The sequence below is a fragment of the Lacerta agilis genome, chromosome 17 (assembly GCF_009819535.1).
Source record: "Lacerta agilis isolate rLacAgi1 chromosome 17, rLacAgi1.pri, whole genome shotgun sequence".
Taxonomy (NCBI): domain Eukaryota; kingdom Metazoa; phylum Chordata; class Lepidosauria; order Squamata; family Lacertidae; genus Lacerta; species Lacerta agilis.
The window spans coordinates 18,173,237-18,200,297 of record NC_046328.1 but is presented as its reverse complement, the minus strand read 5'-3'; the positions used below and the strand labels follow the sequence as shown (position 1 = coordinate 18,200,297).

General features: G+C 42.9%; 1 protein-coding gene across 2 annotated transcripts; it reads left to right on the top strand.

Moving 5' to 3' along the window:
* The first annotated feature begins 841 nt into the window (after window positions 1-841).
* On the top strand, window positions 842-25,890 carry LOC117039208 (acyl-CoA dehydrogenase family member 11-like). Of its 2 annotated transcripts, XM_033136291.1 has the most exons (14): window positions 842-1,116; window positions 7,445-7,677; window positions 8,025-8,124; window positions 9,313-9,430; window positions 15,257-15,399; window positions 15,986-16,135; window positions 16,385-16,479; window positions 17,239-17,338; window positions 18,127-18,267; window positions 19,151-19,243; window positions 20,661-20,768; window positions 22,277-22,448; window positions 23,838-23,904; window positions 25,687-25,890. In XM_033136291.1, the coding sequence occupies exons 1-14, from the start codon at window positions 928-930 to the stop codon at window positions 25,811-25,813; spliced, it is 1,836 nt and encodes a 611-aa protein (XP_032992182.1). In that variant the 5' UTR covers window positions 842-927; the 3' UTR covers window positions 25,814-25,890. The 2 variants fall into 2 exon arrangements, with proteins under 2 accessions (XP_032992182.1, XP_032992183.1); XM_033136292.1 differs by lacking the exon at window positions 19,151-19,243 and having other exon boundaries at window positions 843-1,116.
* Window positions 25,891-27,061: the final 1,171 nt, after the last annotated feature.

Below are 27,061 nucleotides of genomic sequence, written 5' to 3'. Positions count from 1 at the left end.
TCACTGCTTCCTCTGCTGGAAGAGGAGGTGCTGCTGGTCAGGTGGGGCCGGGGCTCTCTGTAGCATCCCAAGAGCCCTTCCACCACCCTGCGCTGAGCCGGGGACAGTTCCCTGACAGCAGGGTAGGGTTTGGAAGACAATATTAAAATAAAATAAAAAATAGGAAGACTCAAAACTGTTCATAGCACAGCAGTAGAAAAGTGGTTTTAATGTAAGGGGCACATTTTCTTTTCCTATATATCTGTGGGAGTTTTGTGACGGTAGGAGGGAAAGCCGCAACTTCTCTCAGACTTCCCTTCAGGTCAAATGGAATCCTGCCCGCTTCCCGCCTAAATTCAACGGTCAACTCCGACGCTCCCCTTGTTGCATTGGCCAAAATGGCCTATCTTCTGAGCTACGCCAATAAAACTTGGAGACAAGAGATCTGCTCAATTTTGTTAGTACACATAATGGGAACCAGTGTTACATGTAGGCATGTATCAAGTTATGTTCTAGCTTATGAATTGAATCTTTGTGATTGACATATTTGCTTGTTCTTTCCCAATGAGGAAGGCTTCTTTGCCAAATCATCAGTTCCTTAAAGCAACAGGTTACCATAACATTTCTATAGAAGCATATTGAAGGATTTATAGGGGTTCATATTATCACATTCATTATTGCCCTTTGGGCCATTGCCACACCCTCAGGCAGGTTTCAGTTTTGAATTGTGTTGTTGGAAGGATGGTGGTGGCGCAAGGCAAAACAAACACACCCGGTGCTGTACAATCTTTCTTCGACCGCTTTTAGTTTGCTTTCTGGCTTTTGGTTGGTTGGTTGGTTTTGGCAATGTGAACGCCTTGCAAGCTGAAGCTGTCAAACTGCAAAGTTTGGTTGCAAAGTTTAGAGCAAGCAGGGAATCAAAAGTGCAAAGCTTGGGGCAAGAGGCAAATGGCATTTTCCAAAGGCTGGAATCAGCAAGCGGAGCCCATGGATCAAAAATGTTCCTCACCACACCCATGGGAGCTTTTTGCCAGGAAACAAATTGGGGTCTTTTGTCAAGAACAGCCAAGGATTGGAAATCCATACCTGGAAGATGCTTTTCTTCAGGATTACTTGAAATCACAGCTACCCACTGAGGTCTGTATTTTATATATCATATTATATATATAGACACACAGATATTATATATTTAATGCATGTGCGAGCACACACACAATGTTCTGTGACATCTAGAGACTCCTAGAATTGTAGAATTAGAAGAGACTTCAAGGGTAATCTCATCCAACCCCCTACAATGCAAGAATCACAGCTCATTTGCACAGACAATTTACATGGATCTGATTTAAACAAAAGCAACTACATTAAATCCTTTGCATATAGGATGTCAAGAGTAGTATCCAAACTGGTGGTGGCTGGTTCCCTTTGAGACTGGTAGAGTGGAAGGCAGGGAGAGTGGAAGGCAGTTTGTCCCCATCCTCCTCCCTGCTGAGTTCTACAAGGAGCAACTGTGACACGAAGAAGAAGAAGAAGAAGAAGAAGAAGAAGAAGAAGAAGAAGGGCATCCAGATGGACCTAATCCCTGGACAGTTTGTAAGGAGGAGGCAGGCAGGTGAGGGCAGACTGAGACTCTGAGGGCAGCAACCCATTCATCCAAATGTAGCAGCCTACACTGAATTCCAAAGCTGTCCTTGAATACCCTCCAATATTTCACATATGGAAAATAGAGACAGGTTAGTAAAATTCCTATTCCTATACCAAGGACCACTGCACAAGCCACCACTATCTTTTGCACGTTGCTAAAGGTTCTGTTCTCTCAGCTGTGTTAATTGACCCTACATAGGAAGGTGCCTTCCACTGAATGAAACCAATTGGCTTGTCTAGCTCAGTATTGTCTATATTTGACTGGCAACAGCTCTCCAGGGGTTTGGACAGGCAACCTTTCCCAGCCCTACCTGGAGCCGCCATTGGGAATTGAACTAGGGACCATTTGTCTACAAAGCAGATGCTCTTCCCCTGAGCTACAGCAAAGTATTTTGCCCTTTACTGATTTAAAAGCCAAATGGGTGTTTGTTCCATGCTTAAAAGTTATGCTTTGCCCTGTTCCCAACCTGCTTTCCACAGATAAAAAGAAAACTTGCTAGTTTTTTTAAACTATTTATTCAGAAGATGGATATACCGCTTAACAAAAATCTGCAGCTGATTTACATTAAAAAAAAATCAAAATACAGTAAGATATGTACAAAGCTCAGAATACAGTTAATACATTTCGAATGCGTCCTTTAAAACAGCCACTGAACAAAGTAGCGCTCTCAAACATCTCCAATATACCTGAGTAAACAACCAAGCTTTTTAGGAGATTCCCCCCCTCCCCCTCCCCTCCCCTCTGGACAGAACTTCTTTCTTCAGATCTTTAACCATGTACACAGTCTGTTCATTCTAGCTTGTATGTTTGGGTTGGCTTCACCCCTTTCTATCCAGTTCCTGTAAATTGCCCATTTATTTATAATTCTTTGGCATTTATTTTCCCAACTATCCTCTGCCGCTATCTGTACAAATATTTCAGATTGTACGTATTCAAAAACATAATCATTCCATTTTCCCATTTCTCATTTAGCCTTTTCTTTCCATCCCAGTGCAATAACTGCCATTCCGGCTAGAATCATGATCTTATACAACTCTTGCATATTACTTTTTACTTTGTTATTTCCCAGTATTCCCGAAAATAATAAATCCCTATTCACTTCTATATTTATTTGAAATAATCCAGAAATTACCTTTGTAATCTTTTGCCAATATTCCTTAACCAGACTGCATTCCCACCACATGTGGGAATAAAATCCTTTTTCCTGACCACAATGCCAACATTTGGGACTAAACCCTTTCACTATATACGCCATTTGTGCCGGAGTTCTATACCATTTTAATAAAAAAAATCTACTTAGTTCTTTAAACTTTTCTATTTTGATATTGTTTATATTTTTCATCAATTCTTGGACTGTATTTTGGTGTATCATCCCTTCCTGCTCCCATTTAATTTGGATTATCCTTATCATTCTTTCTTTATTGTTTACCATCAATTTATATAACATACCTGCTATCCCTTTCTCCATTATTTGTCTTTTGTTTAGCACCATATCTATTTTCATTTTTGTCCCCATCATCTCCTCTGCTTTTTTTGTTTTTATCAAATCATACAGTCCTTCCACTTTCAACCAATATTGTTTTCCTATTTTTTCCCAAAAACCATTTTTTTTAATTAAACTCCCTTCTTCATCATACATATTCCCCAATCTAACAAATCCCCGATCCTTCAATCTCCTCCACCAGCCAGATTCCCCCTGACTCTCCTGCATATATTTTAACGGCATCCATCTTGAGAGAGTTGGCATCCATTTCGTATTCCATTTCTTCCAGATTCCTAGCGCAGTTTTCCTTGGTCCTGTTGACTTCTTACAAGCCATGTTAATATCTCTAATAAATATCCCCTCTCTTCCTATGCCTTCATTTATTTCATTTTCCAGCCTAATCCATTTAGTCCTATCCTTATATCCAATATCTATTAAATTTTTCAGTTGGAACGTTTCATAATAAAATTCTAAGTTCGGTATTCCCCATCCCATCTCTTCTTGCGGTGAGTAATTTACTATGTCTGGGGTTCTAACTCTTTTGCTTCCAAAAATCCAATTTTTAAATACCTTATTCCATGTTTTAAACCATATTTTCCTAATGGGTAGTGGAATTACTTGAAATAAATATAATAATTTCGGTACCAGAAACATTTTAACTGCTCTGATCCTACCTAGAATAGATAAATTCTTATTTTTCCATGATTTTATATCCTTCTTGATCTTCCTCCATGCTTCTTTGTAGTTTACATCTGGAATCCTAGCAATATTTTTAATGATATTTACCCCCAAATATTTAATTTTTTTCTTGTTAATATCCATCCTTGTCATTTTTGCAATTTCCTTCTTCTCCTCTTTATTTACGTCCCAAAACAGAATTTCCGACTTTTCCAAATTTACTCCCAATCCTGACTCCTCTTTAAAGTCCTTCAGGATTATCATAAGTTCTCTTACGCCCTCAAGGGGGTTTGTAAATAATAATAGGATATCATCTGCATACATGTTCAACTTGATTTCCTCCTTTCCTTTCTTATATCCTTTTATCCTTACTGAATTTCGTATCCTGTCTGCCAAATACTCCATACCCAACACAAATAGTAGCGGTGAGAGTGAGCATCCTTGTTTAACTCCTCTTTGTATATTGAATTGATCTGAAACCCCCTCGTTCACTCTGACCACAGCCTTCCCTTCTCTATACACTTCTCGGATTGCTTCCACAAAGTTTTCTCCTAATCCTACCTCCCGCATGATGTTCCATAAGAACTTATGTCTAATCGTGTCAGAGGCCTTATACACATCCAATTTTAAAACCACCAGTTTACCTTTTACCCTGCTTGTTAGTACGTTTAATACGTTTCTTATAGGATGGCCTATGTATCTTCCCTTAACAAATCCATATTGATCTTCCTTAATTATTTTAGGTAGTACCTTTTCCAATCGTCTTGCCAGGATCTTTGTAAATATCTTATAGTCTTGATTTAATAGACTGATTGGTCTGTATGACCCCCACCTCTGTAGGGTCCTTTTGTGGTTTTTCAATCACTACTATTTCCGCTAGTTTCCAAGTATCTGGGGCTTTCCCCCCTTCTAGGATATTATTAAATACTTTTTTTAGTTCTGCGCCCAGGATATGAATTGTTTCTTTATAAAAGTCTGCAGTAATTCCATCTAATCCTGGTGATTTCTTACTCTTAAATGATTTACCTACATTCTCTATTTCTTCCAGAGAGATTTCCTCCTTCAGTCTCAATCTATCACTTTCTTCAATTTTAAACCCTAAGCTTTCCCTACTGATATTTTTATTTTCTTCTGTATATAAAGATTGATAGAATTCTGCAAATTCTTCCTTATTTCTTTCTCTTGTGTGAGTGTTTTCCTTCTGGTCTTAATGGCCTTCACCCTCTGTTTGTCCCTTCTTTTCTTTAAATAGTTTGCAAGTCTCTTATATGATCCTATTGAGGTTCTCTGAAAATCGTTTTTGATCATATTATCTCTCTTCCACACCGCAACTATATCCAACTCATCCAACTCCTGTTTTAACTTTCTTAAAACAAGAAAGGGAGACTGTGCATGCGTCGGCGTGGGTAGACGCTCACCCGTATCGCTCCTGGAACTCACTGAATTAAAAGCCTGAAAAACAAATAATTTATGGCAAACTGATAGCAGAGACAACTCACCGAGAACTGTGTTCACGTCTAAGTCCTGGACTGGGGTGAGTCAGAGTTTAAAACGGTTGTAAATTCACCTATTTGGCAAAGACTTGAGAAGGCCTTAACAAGATGGCCAAGTCTATTAAGGAGCTGGGGGAGATGATCCAGCGTTCGGAGATAAATGTACGTGCTGATATGCAAGAACTGAAAGCAGAAATGAGAAGAATGACTGCTACATTAGAAAAAGTTACGAAAATAGCACAGCATGCAAAAGAGGTAGCAGAAGGAAATGCAAATAAAATAGAAACTTTGACAAAAAGAATTTCGCAAATGAATGATAGACAGCATAGAAGGAATTTGAAGTTCTCTGGCATTTCTGAGGACATTGGAAAGAAGGACCTGGAAAAGGGGATGTTTGAATGGCTTAAAGAACAAGGAATTGTAATTGAGCAATATGAAATCGAGAGAGTGCATCGTTTGTTTACACCACGAGGAGGCTCCGAACTTCCCAGGGATGTAATATACAAAATATGTACACAGAAGGGTTCAAAAAATAAATAGTAGTCGGGACAATGGATAGATCTTTAAAGGTTTTATCGCTTAATGTTAACGGGTTGGCCTCAAATATTAAAAGATATAGGGTACTGACATTGGCAAAGAAGATGAAAGCGGATATATTATGCCTTCAGGAGACACATAGAGCTAAAGCAAATAATAGACCTTTGTTATGCTCTCAGCAATGGGGCTTAATAGAAGAATCAAAAGCGACGAACAAGGCTAGAGGGGTCGCTATACTATGTAATGCAAATCTCAGGCCAGAGGTTCTGAGCCGGAAAAAAGATAATGATGGTAGATTTATATTCTTAAAAATCAAAGTGTCACAAAAAATCTTTACAATAGCTAATATATATAGTCCAAACACAAGACAGAAAAAATTTATAAAGAAAATCTTGAATAAACTGCAGCTTTACGCTGAAGGGGAAGTTATCGTTACAGCAGATTTTAACTGGAATATAAAAAACGATAGCACATTTAGATTATCTAAATGGGGATTAAAGGATGTGTTTGAGATGGGTAATCCCAGCACTAAACCTACTTTTTTCCCCAACAGACACAAGAGTTTTTCTTATATCGATTACGTGTTAATTAAAGATGGGAATGAAATTAGTCTTAAAACGGCCAATACTATGGGAATATGGATATCAGACCATGCTCCACTATTTGTGGAGCTGGGGCTGGAAGAAGATGGGAAAAGTAGGAGATGGCGGTATAATAATCTAATAATGGCAAAAGAGATTGATAGGGAATATAGCAGAAATCAAATTGACTGGTACTTTAAAGAGAATAATGGCTCAGCCGAGATCCCGGTAGTGTGGGACGCTTTCAAAGCTGTTATAAGAGGACATTGTATATTGAAAGAGAATGCTATTAAGAAGGAGTGGTACTCGGGGAGACAGGAAAAAATTAAAGAGATTGAATTTTTGCAACAACAGCAACAGGTTAAATATCTAAGGAGTAGGAAGGAGCAGTTAAGGAGAAGAAAACTTGCTAGTTGAAGCAGCTGAAAGGTGAGCTATGTATGGGTCATTATATATGTGCACTTACAGTAGTACCTTGGGTAAACAACTCAATTTGTTCTGGAGGTCTGTTCTTAACCTGAAACCGTTCTTAATCTGAGGTACCACTTTAGCTAATGGGGCCTCCTGCTGCCGCTGCGCCGCCAGAGCACGATTTCTGTTCTCATCCTGAAGCAAAGTTCTTAACCCAAGGTACTATTCCTGGGTTAGCGGAGTCTGTAACCTGAAGCGTCTGTAACCTGAAGCATCTGTAACCCAAGGTACCACTGTATTTAGTAGTAATTTTTTAAAGTGCAAGACAGTCTCCCAAGCCATGTCCCTGAGGAAAGTCCAAAAGTACAGGCAGCTGGGTTCATTCTTTATAGCATAAGCACATTTCAAATAGCAGCAGTACATTAATACAGTACCCAGTTTGAAGGGATCAGTACCAGAGAGGTGAGGTCAAACAAGGAGCCTGATACTTTGTTTCATGTTCTGCTTGCTGTGATGTTTTGTTTTAGTTTAGTTCAGTTTAGTTCAGTTTAGTTCAGTTTAGTTCAGTTTAGTTTAGTTGTGCATACATACCTACACACATAAATACTAGTCCATCTCCCCACATTCTTTTGCTTTGCAGGTGTTTGCTGATGTAAGTTTGGACCTTGAACAGTTTGGGACTCGAGTGAAGGATGAAATTGATCTCCTGGGACGCGAGTGTGAGTTAAACCCTCCACAACTCAAGCAGTTCGATGCCTGGGGGCGGCGTGTGGATGAAATTATCACCTGCCCAGCCTGGAAGAGGATGAAGGAGATCTCGGCTGAGGAGGGGCTGATTGCTGAGGCTTATGAGAGGAGATACTCTAACTGGAGGTAGAGATTTAGTTGACACCTGCAGACTCAGTTGGCCACACTTCAGGACGGTGAACACATCCATATACCTCCAGTGCCATTCAAAATGAAATGTCCCTACTCTGAACACCATTTGCTGAGAATTGGAAGTGGGAAGACTGCTCTTGTACTCATGTCCTGCTTGTGAGCTTCCCATTGAGGCATCTGGTTGGCCACTGTGAAAACAGAGTGCTTGAACCTGATAGGCCTTTAGCCAAGCTCTTCTTGTGTTCTTGTGTAGTTATATTCCAGCTGACATCTCCCTAGAACAAATATATTTTCCCCTTGGCATTTCTAAATTCAGCAAGCCTTTGTTTCTCCTTCCACAGCCGCATTCATCAGATTGCCAAACTGTACCTTTTCGCAACTTCTTCTGGTACTTTTTCAGCTCCTCTGGCGATGACTGATGGAGCAGCAAAAGTAATAGAGGTGAGATCACACGTCAGTGCTCAGCAGGTAGATCACTATATTGTATTGCTCTGAATTAGACTAAGTCGGAGGTTCATTTCTGGGCTGCTGCTACCAAAGTGAAACACCTTACCCATAGATTTCCCTTACCAAAAAACAAAACTCCTACCCACACTATATTTAGAAGACTAATGCTGAGCTAGGCTAATGGTCTGGCTCTATATAAAACATATTCCTCAGTTCCCCAAGGCCTTCCCTAATAAAGTCAGATTGGGAGTTAGCAAAACTGGTGCATATGTGGCATCAGGGCTCTGCTTAGATTCAGCTCTGCTGAAAAACCTTGAGGTCATTATCTCAGAGGCAGATCTTTGGCAGCGCAACTGGTTCCACCACACTGGGTTCTGAGCCTACAGGGCACCACAATGAATAGAGCAGAATGCAAGGCAAGAGGCTGGGGGAAGGGGTGCCAAATTTTGGCCTTGCACAGGGCATCACTGAAATCTAAGCCTGACTATTTGGAGTTATTGGTGTAAGATCTCTATTAAATAGTGGGTGGACATAGCAGACGACACAGTGATTCTCCAAGCAGCTCTCATTATTCTCAGGCTGGAACAGAACTGAACTGAAGTGCTGAGCCAGCCTGCTTATATAGTCCTCAGTAACATGCAACAGTAACAACTATATACACAATACCCCTAGTGGCCGAGGGTGAGAACTTCAATACATAACAATCTCTGTGGGGAAGCTCCCTTGCCTGACTTTGCAGTTCTTCACCCAGCCCTAGCCAGACTGTCATGGACTGGTTGGATGCAGAGGAGTGGTGGGAGGCACCAGCAAGGGAACCACCAGGCAAAGAAGGCTCAGAGCTAGGGCATTTGTGGAGGGTCAGAGGAAGGTGTCGAAAGCTGAATAAGCAACAGGGTTTAGTGAACCGGAAGAGGCTGTGGCAGAGGGAGGCTGAGACTCAGAGGTGTCAGAGGAATGGGGCCAGGAGACAGAAATGAGGCAGGCTGCTGAAGAATCCAGGGAATTCCCCTCCTGCTGAGACCAGCTCTCCTCCCACCTGGTCTCCCAATGCATGCAGAGGAATAAAGAGGGAGGAGCAACAAATGACAGGACAAAGGAGCTTTGGGCTGCTGTGGAAGGAACCAGGAGAGGAAATCCTGTTTGTTTTTCTTTCTCCTGTCTGTTTCCTGCAATTCCCAACAGTCCTTGGGGATCCCCAAGCCCCTCGAAGAAGTTTTTATCCACTTGACATCACGTGACCCTGCCAAATTCTGGACTTCTGGCCAGTGGATGACTGAACGCAGAGGGGGCTCCGATGTTGGTAAGTGTGCCCCAAAGTGGGAAGTTTGACACAGAGTGCAGTACAAAATGCCTTAAGAAATCAGTAGTGTCACAGCTAGATAATGTTATACCATCAGCCTCATGGTCTGTTGAGGCATGGGAAGAGGTCTTTTAGATGGCCATTGTTAGTCGGAAAACGATCTTATCCATGGCTAACATTTCTGAAACAAGGGTTTTTGTGGACAATTTGATTTTACCCCTTCTGAATAGCTGCATGGAAGCTGCACCATATAAACAAGAACTCTAGCCACATTGAGAGATGATGTTCAGCCGTCTAGGGCGGAGCCCACATGCCATCGTGTACAGCCGGAACTGACTCCTCCCCGAACAACCGTAGATCCGCCACGTGATGATAAAAATCAGCAACCCTCCCTTGATGAAAGTAGATTTATTGCCTTATTTGAAGATCTTTCACCTTTGGAACAGTCAGAGACAATTTTAAAACTTGAAGCGCTCAAACTCCAACTTCTACATATCCGACAAGGGATGGAAGATACAAAGGACGAATTAGAAAACTCTGCCCTGAATCATCAGATGGAATGGACGACTTACTACAGTTCACTCCAGCTCCAAAAACAAAAGCTTCCATGCAAGATCCGTTGTTTTTAACAGAATCTGAAACAAAGGTTGTTCCTCAGAAGGATTCCGCCTCTCCAGCCTTGCTAAACATCAACTCAAACCCCCTATCTGCTACACCGAAGGATGATGATATAATCTCCCTGCAGGTTTTAAATTCCTTCTCAACTCATTTATCCATGCCAGAATTAGAATCCTCCCCTGTATCGACTAAAAGGAAGACTGCAAAAGCCACTCCACAGGAACAGCCGAAGATGTTCCAGGCCAAAAGTAAATTAGGAAACAAAACAATTCAAACAAATAGGGGCACTGATGGTCCAGTGGACCTTCTCCAATTTAGCCCACAGCCCCAAAATAGGTCCACAAAATCTAAGGTAACGACACAGACAATTGCCCCTCCTCCCTTGTTAGTGAATTTGGAACCAGATCATCCGATTCCAGGCGGGATGGATGCATCTACTAAAGAACAACAAAACGTAAATAACATTTCAACACAATCCTCAATGCCTGACCTTGAGTCATCTTTGGCAGACGGGGAATCCTTAGCTGATGATCTAGAAGTTCCATCGGTTATTGATATGGACTGGACCGAAGATCCCTTGGGCTGTATAAATAAGATTGCATACCCTCAGAAGGAAAATTTAATAAAACCTAAAACTTGTATTGGCTTAATCTCTGCACCCCTAGGTGATAAGCTCACTGGTAAAATAAGGGACCTCAGGGACGGGATTAGACCAAACCAGGATGCTACCCCTAAAGGAACAGGCGACCAGAGAATAATCAGAAATAACTCACGAGGTCCATCTGTGTCAAAGGGAGACAAGTCACCAATTACTAGTCAAAGGAAAATTACTGACTTTTTCAAATCTGACAACTCAACAAGATCAGCGTTCCCCCCCTCTCCATTTTGACTATCCAAACTACACCTAAAGCACCTCCCGTTCTCATTTTTAAGATGGAACATAGCAGGTTGGAGCAGGAAAAAATTCGACCCGGACTTTTTAAAATTAATAAATCTACTTCAAGTAATTCTTTTACAAGAAACATGGGAAGAGGGGAGAGTAGATATCAATGGTTTTGAAGTTATATCATTACCTGCATGCCCGTCTACTAAAGGAGGCCGGCCTAGTGGAGGATTAGTTATAGCAATTTCTCTGAAAATACAGGCAAAACTCACTCTTGTAAATACCTCCACCTATGCAATCACAGCCCTGATCACGGGAATTTTTTTTGAACTCGTTATAACAAATGTCTATCTTCCTCCTGGAGGAAACACTGCAGAATTATACAAGAAATGGGAAATTTTGGAGGAACACCTCATTCTTTGTTACTCCAAATACCCCAACGCACCCAATGTTATAGGAGGGGACTTCAATGCTCACATTGCAACAAACTGGGAGTCTTTAATCAAAGCCAAATGGTGGATTACCCCAGACTTTATTAGTGACCTTGCCCTTCATACTCAAAGATTTTCTAAAGACAAAAGGGTAAACGAAGCAGGAACTCTTCTCTACCAATTAGTACTACGTTTAAATCTAGTGATTCTAAACGGGAACTGTCCGCCAGATGTTCCGGGTGAGTTTTCATACATAAGCTCTTTTGCAAATAGTGTCCTGGACTATATTTTAGTATCTCACGACGTATTTTCTAAATTTTCCTATTTTAAAGTTGAAAATATCCATCTGAGCGACCACCTACTGTTGGTTGCCAAAATGACCATAGATTGGTCCCCAGATGGAGATAGGCATCCAACACACATGATAACAAATTCGGCACTGCAAATCAAGGGTACAAAATGGTCCGAATTTCAGGCCCAAAAATACTCATTATATTTTCAACAAGAGTTAAAACAAATATATTCAGGCTTAATTGTGGACTCTAATGATTACGACCAAGTTTTAAGACGATTCTTGAATCTGTCAAAAGATCTAACGTCTTTTTTCTCTGTCCCGACACATAAAATAAACCGAACTCAAAGGAAGATAGGCGCACTGTGGTTCAATAGTGGTTGCAAACAAGCTAGACAACTTCTTGGTAACATCTACAAAGAGTATAAAGCTGCTGGGGCAACGGTCCTTCCAAAAGAATATTTCCAAGCAAAATTGGCCTACAAGAAAATTCAAAAGAAAGCTAGACAGGAATGGCAAGTAAACCAATGGCGGGCAATCATAGAAGCCTCATCTCTCCGGAATTCCAGACAATTCTGGCTTCTGGTAAACAAAAGAACTAAAAGATACCCTTTAACTATTATTTCCGCCCTGGTTTGGGAATCTTACTTAAAAAATTACTTTGCCTCAACTGATTGTAATGCCAATACAAGAGACGAATTTCAAGATCAGCTACCCCTCTGGCCACCCACCAATCCGAAAGACATCTACGACTTGATCGTTAAACTTAAAACGGGGAAAGCGCCTGGGCCGGCCCTGATTCTGGCAGAAGCTATAAAATATAATGCGGACTGGTGGACTAAAGCCTTGGCGACCATCTTCGATGCTGTCAATAATTCAGGAATGATTCCGGGAGCATGGAAGGATGCCATTATCATCCCAATCCACAAAAAGGGCTCTCCAGATGACCCTGGGAACTACAGAAATATCAGTTTGCTCTCAATAGTGGGGAAACTGTATGCCCGCTTTTTGCTGAACAAACTTACCCAATGGGCCGATGAGGAAAAATTGATTGGGCCCGAACTAGCTGGATTTCGTCCAAAACAGGCAACAACTAACCATATCCTAATTTTACATCATCTTGCCCGGAAGTACTCCACCCCAAAGGATGGCCATCTCTGTGCAGCTTTTATTGACCTAAAGGCAGCATTCGATAGTATCCCCAGGAGAATCCTCTGGGGAAAACTTGCCCGCTGGGGCATTGACAGAAGGCTCCTTTGGTTAATAATTAAGCTCCATGAGAACTCAGTGGCCAGGGTGAGACTCACCCTGGAGGGTGACCTTACTAATCCAATTCCCATTAATAGAGGAGTCTGACAGGGTTGCATACTGGCTCCACCCCTGTTTAATTTGTTCGTAAGTGACATGAGGACTCCCCTAATAGAGGCTCAAGTAAGGATTCATGCACCCCGCTTACCACTTTACCGCTGCCTTTTATTACTATATGCGGATGACGCAGTCATCCTATCCTTTTCCAGAGTAGGTCTCAGGAGGGCTTTAAAAATTTTTGGTTCATACTGCAATGCAAACTCTCTCACAATTAACTATGTAAAATCAAAGATTCTAATTTTTTCGAAGAGCCGGAAACTTTATAACTGGAGAATTGATGGGAGGGCCATTGAACAAGTTTACAGATTTCAATATTTGGGAGTCTTGTTGCAACACAATCTGGGGTGGAAGGCCCATGTAGCTTATCTTGCAAACAGAGCCAAAGCTATTTCCTGGGCAATTTTGCGATTCTTTTTCACCGATGGGGCCCTTCACATTCCATCAGCGCTGAAAGTGTTCAAGGCCAAGGTGATTCCGACAATTGCTTATGCCATCTCAATTTGGGGGACTTTTGTTAACCTATCTTACCTAGAGGTTATTCAAAATCAATTTCTAAGAAGGTTACTGAAATTACCCAACTGTGTAAGTAATACTGCGATACGCATGGAACTTAACACCATATCCCTAGAAAATGCCCTGTGGAAGTTTATTCTTTGCCACTGGTTATCACTATGGCACAATCTCCCAAACCTGTATTTGAAACAATGTATGTGGAGGGATGATTTTCAGAGCCCATGGGTAAAAACATTACAACTGAAAATCATGGCAATGGAGCAGGATATAGTTCCTGCTAAAAGAACAGTAAAGTGTAGATTAGAGGAGATGGACTTGCAGCAGAAAATGGTGTTGGGTAATGGTACCTGTTCACCTCTAAACCTTGGTTTACTACCCCCCCCCCCAAAACTCCCAAACTACTTGAATTCCTTAACTTCCTCAGCTCATAGATATGCCTTTATAAAGGCAAGATTTAACACCTTCCCATCCAACGTGTTGGGAAATAGATTGTCCAATGGACACATATCGCTCATATGTGACTGTAATTGCGGAGCACCATAATCGTTGTATCACATAATCTTTGATTGTGCTCTTCACTCATCGTCCAGGAGTAAGTTTCTTGCTACATATTTAAAGGCAATTGCCGATGACTCGAATGAAGCCAAACTGAGATACCTACTGAATGATGAAGACCCTCCAAGATCACTTACGGTTGCCAGATTTCTGATCACCATCCTATCCCAAAAGAAGAAAAATGGACTTCTGGGCGGATTGGACATTCCTTTTAAATCATGACTCAGGATGTAATTATGTGATACCTTAATTGATGTTTTTATAATTTTTAAATAGGGGGTGGTGTTTTATGTTGTAAATTTACTGCTTAGTCTGTTACATTAAAGTCCTCTTGAAATTCTAAATAGAAAGGCTAAGTATATATATGTTGTTTGAAAAATCGTGCGTGATGGGCCAATGGCCTAAATAATAAATATCTATATACCTATCTGCTGTTAAATGCACTATTAACATTTCTCTTCTCCCACCACCCCAATGCCTCTTCCATTCCATGCTTTTAACTGCATCCACATTTCTAATGGAAAAGGAAAACGAACAAATGAAAAACAGTTTACCAACCTGGTAATAAGAAAGATAATACTCAGTCTCACAGTTTAAAAATTCAATTAATTCATAGCACCACCATGACTATGTGAATAGTTTCTAATGCTTTCTCATGTGATTCTGTGAAACTTGAACTCAGATCTATCCGCAGGCATCTGGGGAAGCCCAGCCAGATGGGCAGGGTATAAATAATAAATTATTCTTATTCTTATCATGTCACATAGGCCAGGCCCATAGTAATCATCACGGCAACATTGCTGGTGGGTAGGATATAGCCAATCCTATGGATTGCAAACATTGTAGTTGCTTATGTTTTCCTATTGCTTAAGTTTCACTTTAGAAACATAGGAAGCTGACTTATACAGAGACAGTATTATGTACACGGACCGGCAGCTTTTGTCCAGGGTTTCGGGCAGGGGTCTTTGCCAGCCCTACCTAGAAATGTGGGGGTTTGATCCTGCATATGAAGCAGGTGCCATGGCCTTTTCCCAAAGTTACTGAGGTGCCAGCTTCTTTTTTCGTACACTGCTGAATGATAATGTTGCTTTTTCTTCAGCTTGAAGCCGGTGCTGGTTATTTGTGAAGATCAGCAGCAGCTAAGACTGGGTGTTCTTTTCTTGCAGCTAGTGGCACAGAGACAGTTGCCCTGGAACTCCCTGATGGCAGCTACAGTCTCCATGGCTTGAAATGGTTTACTTCAGCCACCGATTCAGATATAACTTTGACACTGGCAAGGAGCATGACTGCTGATGGACAAATACAGCAGGTCAGATTCCTAGCTGGGGAAACTGAAGGACCAGCTCACAAGCAGTAATCAGTAATGTGGAATTGGGGTGAGAAACAGGGCCCTTCACTGGCCACTGGCTATTTTGACAGGCGTTGGGGCCACTTAACAGCCACTCACCTGACATCACATGATTGGGCCTTGCTGTGTTAATCAGCTGATCAGCGCTTATAGCATGACCCACTTTGGGCAGGAACCAGCTGCACTAAGAAGCTCTCACTTGAGAACTCTGTAGCACAGCCAATCCCTGCAGGATCACCGAACAGCTGATCAGCACTGACAGCAAACCTTGTTTGCCAAGAAACTATCCCGAGTAGTACACTTTAAGGATCCTGATTGTTCCCTTACAGCCATGTCTTTACCTGCCACATAGTTATTTCACACATGATGTCAGTTGAGGATCAGGTGGACTTTGTTTGCAGAAAACAGCTTCACAGGCCAAAGAGAACGCTTGCATGGCCTAATTTGGTTCACAGACTGGAGGTTTCCCATTGCACAATGAATTTATTCTAGCTCCATTCTCCTTGTTACCAGTCAGTGTTTCTCACCTTTGCATTCTCGGCTGCAGGGCTCCAAAGGTCTGTCTCTGTTCTACCTGAAGATGCGCGATGAGGAAGGGAAGCTGAATGGGATTGAGATACAACGGCTGAAAGACAAGCTGGGAACAAGGCAACTGCCAACTGCAGAGCTCCTCCTAAATGGAGCCAAGTCACTCAAGGTGAGCAAAAAGAAAAAGGCTAGATATGTATCTATGCAACTATGCTGTGTGTATGTATTTCGTGACTGAGGAATTTGCGCAGAGCTCCACTGCTCTACTTAGGAGTTACGGGCAGGCAGAAAAGTTATTATAGGCTTTTATGTCCCAGGGAGAACATGAGAGAAAACAAATAGATTTCCTTTTTACTTAATTGCACCCCAGACTATGTCAATTAACCGCATTCTGGCTTTCTCTGCTTCATGCTTCCAGATTTCTGCAGAGGGCCGGGGTGTGGCTTCCATTGCAAACATGCTGACTATCACTAGGATCCACAATGTCATTTATGCTGTTTCGGCCATGAGAAGGTAATTCATGTCCCCTTCCCTAAGATCAACAGGGCCCTTGGGCTTAGTTATGGCTCTTTGAATCATGCTGCTGTCTGAATAAGCATTAAAGTAAGATGAGGTTGGCTGTGAAAATGCTGTTAAGAAAGTCCTGGTTTCCAAATTGTGGTAGTAAACGACAGTTCCCATGATTCCTTTGGGAGAATCATGCACTTGCAGTGTATGGTGCAGATGGTAACTTCCATGTTACTGTCTCTCAAATAAAACCACTGCTTGTGAGCTACAATTAGCTACCTCAATCAGAATTCTACAATGAGCTAGAGCGAGGAACCTGAGGCCCTCCAGATGTTGCTAGACTACAGCTCCCATCATTTCTGACCCTTGGCCATGCTGGCTGGTGCTGGTGCAAGTTGTAGTCCAGCAACATCTGGAGGGCCACGGGTTAATCACTCCTCTCAAGAGCTGTGGCCTTTGTGACCTTGGGGCGTGTCTTCTCACATGTGACCTTTTTTGGGCACTAAGGTCATCTGGAGAGGCCTTGCTCCAAATTCTGCCACTTTCTGAAGCCAGATTTGAGTGATCTCCCAATGGGCTTGCCAGCTGACAAGAATAATCCCTGACTTTCTGTTGTGAATCAGAGCTATCTAGGGGGTAGGGTGTTTGTAGTATGTGAGCAACAAAGTGATGCATCTAAAGCATAATTACAGCATGATACGAGAGCAAGAGCAGGAAAAATAGTCAAGTGCATTTAATTAGCTAAAAATTGCCTTCCGTCTCCAGAGTGATCACCCTGGCAAGGGATTATGCCACCAAGAGGGAAGCCTTTGGAAAACCCCTGAAGGCTCACCCTTTGCACATGCAGACTTTGGCTCGAATGGAGGTGAGGATTTGGAGGTGCTGGTTTTGTTTGACCTTGACCCTTGAAGTCTTCCCCTGCAACCTACGAAGCATATGAGACTCCCCACCACGTTCAGGTTCCTCTTGGTCATGAGGTGAAGGTGGTTTCCTCTTTCTCCCTTGAAAAGCACATAGAGCCGAAGGAGGAAGTTGGAAGAGTGAGGTTCTTTCTCACAGCCTCTTTCAGCTCCATGTGCTTTTCAGACCTCAGATAAATTCTGTTGGATCCAGCAGCTCCCTTAGAAAAGCAACATGTCTGTGGTTTTTCTCTGTCTGGAGGTGTGGTGGGGGCTTACCAGTGGGAGTGCAAAAAGAAGTGACCAGAGGTGGTGGCAGTGGCTCTCCAGGATTTCAGGCAGGGAACCTGGATATATTTGGCACTGAACCAGGATTTCAGGCAGCCCTACCTGGATATGTCTGGCATCAAACCTGGGACCTTATGCATGCTAGGCAAATGCTCTACCACTAAGCTAAAATCCTTAAGACATAGGAAGCTGCCTTATACTGAGTAAGACATCATTTCCCATCTAGTTCATTATTGTCTACAATAACTGGCACTGGCTTTCCAGTGTTTCAGGCAGGGAACACTTCCAGCCCTACCTGGATATGCCAAGGATTGAACCTGGGACTTTCTGTATGCCAACCCGGTGTTCTGCCACTCAGCTACAGCCCTTGCCCAATATGACATCCTTGTTTCTCCAGCCTAGTCTTACTTGTTGTAAGAACCTTGTGTGCTCCTCCACATGATCCCAGGCTGTCTTGTTCCTGCAGGTGCAAGCACGAGGAGCATTCCTGCTGATGATGGAGATGGGGAGATTGCTTGGACTGGAAGAAACCAAGAAAGACACTGAGCAAGACCAGCACATGCTTCGGCTGCTGACGCCTGTTGCCAAACTTTACACTGGGAAACAAGTAGTGTTTCAAGGCCTAGAATTTGGTTTCATGGTTTAGTTACATATTGGGCTCTGAAGCAAAAAGGGAGGATTAACAGAGGAGCCGGATGCTAATTGTGGGGGAGAAGAGGAAAGGAAAGAAAAGAACTAAAGTTGGTAATTGTTTAATGGCCAAGTGGTTGTGAAATGGTAACACCCTGCCAGGGTAAGCGTATTCAAGAAATAGAACTATTATAAAGATATTGGAATGATAGCTACTCAGATGTTTTCCTGGATGGGCTTCTGCCCTAGGGTGGTCCCTTAGCCTTGATCCTCTTTTTCAACAAGCCTTTCTCATCCCCAGATACTATACAGGTTTATCACTGTTTCCCAGCTAAAGCACCACAAACTGGCTGATAAATGTAAAAGGGCAGATCAAAGCTCCAGATTTGCAACAGGTTTCGCCACAAAGCTTCATCAGTTCAAGGCTGTATGATGCAAACAATACTCAAATTACAATGTATATTAATACAAAAGAATTGTAAATCACAAGTAACTTGCTATGCCTTACCTAATCAGACAAAACAGCACAAAAGAGGAAACTATTCACAGGCACTGCTTGATGAACAAACTTGCTTCAAGCCTTAAATACAACTGCAGGTGAATGGAATCAATCATTACATGGTTGCATGGTTGCAGCTACAGCATGTTCCTTGTGATTTACAATTCTTTGGTATCAATATGTATATATATCCAGTGCAAAGTGGGATATTGCAAATGTGCCACATTTCACCTCCCCACACCCCAGTTTGCTGACACGTCTGTAAGGCACTCTATGTGTGTATGAAGTTGTCAGAGTTGGGCAGATCTCCAGGTGTTCAAGGATAATGGGAATGTGCACATACCACATGTCTTTGTTGCAGGCTGTTGCTGTTATCTCAGAAGGGCTGGAGTGTTTTGGAGGACAGGGCTACATGGAAGATACAGGCCTGGCAGGAGCTTTACGGGATGCCCAGGTATTAAGCCACACACCCACCCCCTGCAAAAAGGGCATTTTTCTCAGCCTCTCCTTCTTTCAGCAGCCTATATCCTACAGCAGTGTTGTTGAGGTACAGCAGGGGACAAAAACTGGCTTCAGAATGTTGGTGGTGGCTCCATTGTTTGGAGTCTTCAGGAGCTTAGACATCGCTTGTCATGGCATTCTAAGCTCACAATAGAATTAGCTATTTTCACGCTTCTTCCAGGTAAATGTTCTGCAGTTCAAAAATGTACTCTCTCTATCTGTTTCTCCAGGATTAAGAATGCACCAGCTGTTGATACAGAATGTCTTAGAAAGAGCAGCTTCAAATACCAGGGACTCAAATTTAACGGCAGGTGTTAATCATGAGTTAGATACAATCCCTCAGTGCCAATGTTATTTCTTCAAAGATTAATATTTATAGTAAGCTGATATAAGTCTCCTAGGATGCCCCAACCCTCCGTCTGCTGTAACAAATGAACAAAGCCGGCAGATTGTGGAAGATGGACCAGTTCTCAGCTACAAAGAGCACTATGGAGGAATAGTAATGCAAACACAAACAGAGGCTATATTTGGGAGGAGCATTCAAAAATATTAGTTGGAGGGCAGTGCGCACATGGGGCATGGAGGGTTCACGGAGCCTGTGCGCTAGCTCAGCCCTGGCCACCTGAACCAATTGGGGCTACGCCGCTGCCCACCCATGCAGGAAGAAGCCTGTCTGGCCGACAGGGCCTTTGGCTGGCAAATCCCCACTCCACTCTGACTCTGGCCAGGTAGACATTCAGCAAGGGGGAGGGGGACACAGCAGTCAGGCCAGGCCAGGCTCCAGGGCTGAGAGACCCCCAGCAGCTGGCATGGTGGGATAGGGATCCCTGTGAGGCTCATTCCCCCTAAATATCATGTGCCTGCTGCTCTGCGGCCCCCCCATACTATTCCACTGCTTGTTAATATATTATGGGTGGGAACATCACAGAGGTAGAAAACAGCTGTCGGGAAAGAGCTCAGCATCCTCTGCTACCCATTCTCCAACTCTTAATTCCTTGCTGCCCAGTGTATTTTGTGACAAGGAAGGGCAATTTGTTTATCAGCTTTCTACTATTATTTCCTTCGGTCTTTGTCAGCTTGGAGCCCTCCAGTTGTTTTGGACTACAATTCTTAGCAGTCCCATCCAGCACAGCCATAGAATGCTGGAGCTGGTGGGAGTTGTAGTCCAAAACATCTGGAGAGTGACAGATTGGCAGAGAGTGATATATTGCAGAGATTTCAGGAGCAATGTTTCATCTGGAGTGACATGTAGTTGTTCTTACTCTTCCATCCATTACTAGTCTAACATGTCAACTTTTTCCCAACGTCTTAGATTTTGGCTTCCCTTTTAATTTTGTTTGCTGTCCCACTTTTCTCTGACTCCCTGACAGGTGCTAACTATCTGGGAAGGAACAACCAATATCCTCTCTCTGGATGTTCTGCGCTCCCTAGTTAAGAGCCAAGGAAAAGTGCTGGATGCATTTTTCTCTACTGCCCAGGTGAGCATTCCTCAACAAGGACACATTACTGTTAATGTCACTGCTACCAATGTAATCCTAAACTATACCTACTTTCCAACCTGGGGCCTTCCAAATGGTTTTGACTGCAATTCCCAACAGCTATGGCCAACAGAGTTGTGCTGGCAGGGGCTGATGGAATGTGTGTGTAATTTCATTAAATTTATATTCTATCCTTCCACCCAAAGGAGCTCAGGGCAGCAAGCAAGCAATGAAACAATCAAATATCTTAAAAGCCATTTCAGTACAGATGCAGACTGGGAAATATATCCACTTAAAAGGCAACAGAGGTGGCACCTAATGTTCAAAGGGAGCAGATTCCAAAGGGCAGGGGCCGGACCCTGAAGGCCTGATTCTTACAGTATGTGGAATGAACCTCTTGCTAAGATGGCATCTGCAGAAGGCCCTCACCTCCAGAGCACAATCATTGACTGGGTATATAGGGGGTGAGATGAACGTTCAGGTACCGTGGTCCCAAGGTCTATAGGGTTTTATACACCAAAACCAACACATTGAACATAGCCTAGTTTGGGGCTGAATCCATCTGGAGGGCACCAAGTTGGGGAAGGCTGCAGTAAACCACTGTTAAGATTGCAGAAGAGGTGGAAAGGAGTGCATAAGCCACATCCATTCCTGTGCCCTCAGCTGTGATGAAGAGATTGCAGCATTTTGTCTGTGCTGCACACTAGAGCAGTTTTCAAAGAGACAAAACTCAAATATCTTTAATATAAAGACGAAAGCTTGTTTTCTAGAGTTTGTGAATAGAAGTGTGTGTGTATTAGAGGCCAAAGCACTTAAGAAATCACTATGCTTTTAACCATCATGCTGGCTGGGGCTAACAGAAGTTGTAGTCCAAAATGCAAAGGGCAACAGGTTGAGGAGAAGGCCACTATTAAGAGGTGACAATAGCATCCAGCATAGACGGCTTGATTCTTAGCCATGCTGTCAAATGGAAGGTTATACCAGCTGCACTTATACACTGCAGCCGGCACACTAACATGTCACAGTTTGGAAAGCTCTGACTCAGGGTTTAACGTATTTGATCCCAGCTGTATTTTTGTATTTCATTCCATCTAACATCATGTGTGTTTACTCTACAGCAAGGGAGGGGGACATGGCCCTCCAGATGTGGTTGGGAAGCTGCAACATGGGATTTGGAGTCTCCATCAGCTAGCTGGCATGGGCACTATTCAGGAATGATAGGTGTAGTCTAACAATAGCTGGAGGACTACAGACTCCCCCCCCTCCACATTGCAGAATGTGATAACACTTACGCATGTGATGAAGTGGACTCAAGTTCTTGAAAGTTTATGTCATACTAACAAATGTAAATCCTTTAAGGTACCCCAAAGCTGTTTCTTGTTCAGATCAACATAGTTGTCTGGGAAAAATGTAAAGATTTGCTAACAGCTGAAAAGATGGTTTAGATTGGACAGCAGTACTGGCTGTTTCAAGAAACACTGATTACCGTATGACTGATTTCCTTGCAGGCCAGGTTGAAGGTGGCGCTTAGCATCTCTGAACTGGAACTTTCTGTGCAAATAGTGCAAAATGCTCTCCACAAACTCAGACAGTTCACTAAGAAAATAAGCTTACAGGGGGAAGTCGGGATGCAGCTGTCTGCAAGAGACTTTGCCTATGCTCTGGCACGGATCTATGGAGGTAATGAAAAATGCTGTTAAATAATCACTTTGCCAGCTTACTACAGAATGATGTAGAATTCATTGCAGTAGGCTGAAGCTTATGATCCCCGTGCGTTTCTGGGTGATCTTCCAACCCAACTCTGCACTGCGAGTCTATGACCAGTGATTAAAAAGTAGCATTTTTTTGACTGGATGCACAGCCACATAGCAAGTGACTCATCTCACGCAGGTGTAAAATGTCTTAATGTAAAAGAGGCAATAAATTTACTTTGGGATAGGGAGAAGAAATCCATAATTGAAAAACAGCTTTTTCCAATACCATGACAATCAAAAGAGGATTTTTGACAGGCACAAACTGTGTTCTAGATCCCGATACAAAGGAGAGTCTGGCTCCCTCAGTACAACTAACAACATATGTCACATAGCACTACACAAGAGGGTAGCACCAAATCAATGGATATCAAAAATATTTAAGTTCCAGCACAGAAAGGAATTTATTGGAAAGCCAGCACATCATGCTGCAATAGTTCATTTTCATTGAGGTGATTGATCCTAAGAATGTTTCTCAGAATTCTTAAGAAGATGATGGATGCACAATCTCCTGTCTGTGTGAACTACAGTTCTAAGCAAGCAGGTTGCCAGTGGTCAGTGTAATTTCAGAGAAACCAATGGCCAGGTCACCTTTCCTTGTTGCTCCCAATCACTGCCATTATCTGTTCCACCACCTGTGACTACCTGATCTATTGACTACTTCCTCAGGCAACGTTATCTTCATTACCTTCCAGTTTAAATCCCATTTTTCAGCATTTGCCTCTGGAATTAATTTGAGCAAAGACCAGGCAGGGGTAATATTCCGTGGGCAGGGGTGGGAAAGAGATGGCACTAGATCTTTGGACTGCTGTTACTTTAGTGGCATAAGGTGTATACGGGGGTGGGGGGGTATTAACAGAACAGGCCAAAAGCCACAAAGGCCCACCATGGGCCAGAATGACTCACATCTGACTGGCAGATCTCTCTGGCACAGGCATGGGGAACTTTTTTCAGTTAGGGAGTTGCATACCATTCAGGGAAACCTTTTAGGGACTTCAGACCTCTGATAAGTAAGGCCAAAACCAAAAGTGGTGGTGAAATAAATGTAAATGTTACCTTTTACAATAGAGTAGCTTCTATGCACCCCTGTCCTCCAGCAAGCAGCATTATTAGAGTTCAAGGGAATACTCCAGGATAGGATGTGACAGAAGGGTGGTGAGGGATGGGTCTAGGGAGTGTCTTAAGGGCCAAGTTAAGAGGTGCTTGAGGACAATATTTGACCCCGGAACCTGAGGTTTCCCCTCCCTGCTGTAGCAGAATAATGTTACTTGGACGATGGTTCAGTAATGTTAACCACCTATATATTTGCTTTACATAGGAGTTCTCCTGCTGGAATATGCTGCCAGGCCGAATGCATCAGCCACAGACATCTATTCTGCTCAGAGGTATTAAATAAGCTTAGTCCATCCTCCAAAGCCATTTCTGAGATGGCAGAGACATATTCATATTTTTAACTGCTTAAGAAAGGGAGGCAATCCTGGAATCCTGAAAGTCAGTGCAGTTGTCAAGGCTGAAAAGGAGCAGTTTAGATTGGACAACCTCTCATGCGGCTCAAGAGAGCCAGGCTGTATGCACATAGGGAAGGAAGAGAGGAACATAATGAGAGGACAGAGCTGTGTGATATTGGTGGGAAGGCGGTCAACTCTCACATAAGCATTTCAGAGTGGTCAGTCAAATCTATCCAGTAGGCTGCACTGTACTATTTGGTTTTCTAAAGGGGCCACACGTGCCTTGTGATCATTAGGCTCCAGAGCATGGGTGGCAGAACAGATGGTCTCAAATCTCTTCACTAAATATAAATACAGTGGTGCCCCGCTAGACGAATGCCTCGCAAGACGAAAAACTTGCTAGACGAAGGCATTCGTCTAGCGGAAGGCTGCCTCGCAAGACGAAAATTTTTCGTCTTCTTTTTCGTCTAGCGAAAGCGCGGCTGTCATTGCCGCTTCGCTAGACGAAAAACCCGCTAGACGAAAATTTTCGCAGAACGAATTATTTTCGTCTAGCGGGGCACCACTGTATAAATATTATATGTTGATGCTTATGGCAAAGATATGGTATTTAGTTTCCAACATACCGGTACATCAGGGCAGTTTCTTGCAAACTTTTAGCCAGGTGGGAAACCTATGGCCTGCCATAGGTTGTTGAACTAGAACGCCCACCAGCCTGGATGATTGGCCACGCTGACTGAGGTTGATGGAAGATGTAGCTCAGCAACACCTGGAGGGCCAAGGGTTCACCACCTCTGCTTAATGCACTAGGAGAATCATTGATGGGTTTAAAGTTTAAAACCAGATTTCCAGTTTACCGTATTTTTTGCTCCATAAGACTCACTTTTTTCCTCCTAAAAAGTAAGGGGAAATGTCTTATGGAGCGAATGCATGGTCCCTGGAGCCAAATTGCCCAGGGGCGAAAGGCAGATCCTGCTTTTTCTGTTTTAGAAAGAGCTAAAGGCTGACAAGAGGGAAAGAGAGTGTTGAAAGGAACCTGCTTGCAAGAGATGGGGAGGGAGATAAGCTTCCTTCCTGCCCCGCCCAGGCCCCTTGCACAGTAGTTCCTTTGCGAGGGCTGAGAATCCTGGGAAATTGAGTTTTTTAGCCATTTGGGGCTTTCAGTAACTTTTCCTCTTGCTTTCTGTTACTTGCTGGTGCTTACTGGTTTGCTTTCTTCTTGCTTCCTATTACCTACTGGTGCTTACTGGTTTGTACTGGTTTGCTTTCCTCTTGCTTTCTATTACTTGCTGGTGCTTACTGGTCTGTACTGGTGCTTACTGGTTTGTACTGGTTCACTTTCCTCTTGCTTCCTATTACTTGCTGGTGCGTACTGGTTTGTACTGGTGCTTACTGGTCTGTACTGGTTTGTACTGGTGCTTACTGGATTGTAAGCAATGCTCTTCCCCCTTTGCAAAAGCTGCATAAATCTGAGCTGATCCTCAAAAATCTGAACTGATCCTCAAAAAAGCAGGGCTTTTTCCTTTGCAAAAAAAGCTGCAAAACTTTGAGCTGATTCTCAAAAAATACATGGGTTTTAGAGGAGGAAAACCAGAAAAATATTTTTTTTCTTGTTTCCTCGTCTTAAAACGAGGTGCGCCCTATGGTCTGGAGCGTCCTATGGAGTGAAAAATACGGTAAATCAGTTGTACACAAAGGATTTTGCGGCAACTCTTACAGATGGTGTCACCAAGACATGTGCCCTGTGGACAGTGAAGACAAAGCTGGGTCTTATAGCACTGGAGCAGCTTCTCTGGATACTTCCCTGGTTTACGACAAACATCCAGTTCTGAAAGGAAGACTGTAAGAAGGAAGGCAGACAAGATGCCATGCACTATCCTGGAATAAAGAAGTTAGTGGGGACAGAGACAGTTCTGATACAATAAAAATGGTATTGCTTACCCTGAAATAAGCTGGCAAAGACTGCAGTTAATAAAAGTAAAAGCTGAGAAAGAAACAGCCCTTGTCACAATACCCTGCATTCAAGCGTGTGCATTCAACTCTTTTCAGTTATTAACTTTTAACAGCCATGAAGATATGGAAAGGAGTGTATGAGTGCAAGGCTGGATGCAATCAATGGCTGCAAGTCACAGTTGAACAGATCCCCAAGTTATTCTTTGTGCCTCTACTATAATGACATACAGGGAAGTTATGACCACTCAGCAAAATCAACTTCTAGCTCATTATGGAATACAAACCAAACCTGACCTGCAAGGACAGTGGCATTGAGGATTGCTTTCAGAGTGTGTCAAGTTCTCTGCATATGGAAAATGGTTGCTTTAGAAATTGCTTGGAAAGGAACTTGATACTTACCACCAGACATTATATGGCCACTAAAGCTTAAATGGCTTTTAAAGAGGATTAGATAAATTCATGGAGGATAAGGCTATCAGTGGCAACTAGTCGTGGTGGTTTGCATGCACCCTCCAAGTTCAAAGGTGCCATGCCTCAATACCAGCTCCGAAACAGTGAGTGAAGGCTTGCTGGTGGGCTTCTCAGAGGCATCTGGTTGTCTACTGTTGGAAATAGGATGCTGGACTAATGGACCTTTGACCTGGTCCAACAGTGGGGCTCTTGTTTGATCTTCAGAAGGGGCATAAATAGAATACTGAGTGCTTTTGAGAAGAGGCAGCACAGCAGTGTGTCAAAAAGTTTGGAATGTGGCTCCTCCATGGGACACCTGCTTAGCTCCCAGTTACATTTCATGTACACTTGTCAAGAAACACACATAAAGACATTAACAGGGCTAAATTATATAGGTTCCAAAGCTGTGTGTGTGTGTGTGTGTGTGTGTGTGTGCGCACACACACACACACAGGCACGCGCATCCCAACTAGTAAGTTCTGAAGTCTCTGTCTTTGCCCATATAACTGCTGCAAACCAAAGTGACCCCATTTGAACCCTAGGCACTTTCCCAATTTGCAAGCACTTGGGCTACAACCCCAAAAGTTGTTGCTGGTTTCAGAAGAACATCTATGGAGTTAATTATGTGGAAAGCCAGTTTATCCAGCCAGGTGGCTGTTAGCTGCTCCTAATGAACCACAAAGGAATCCAG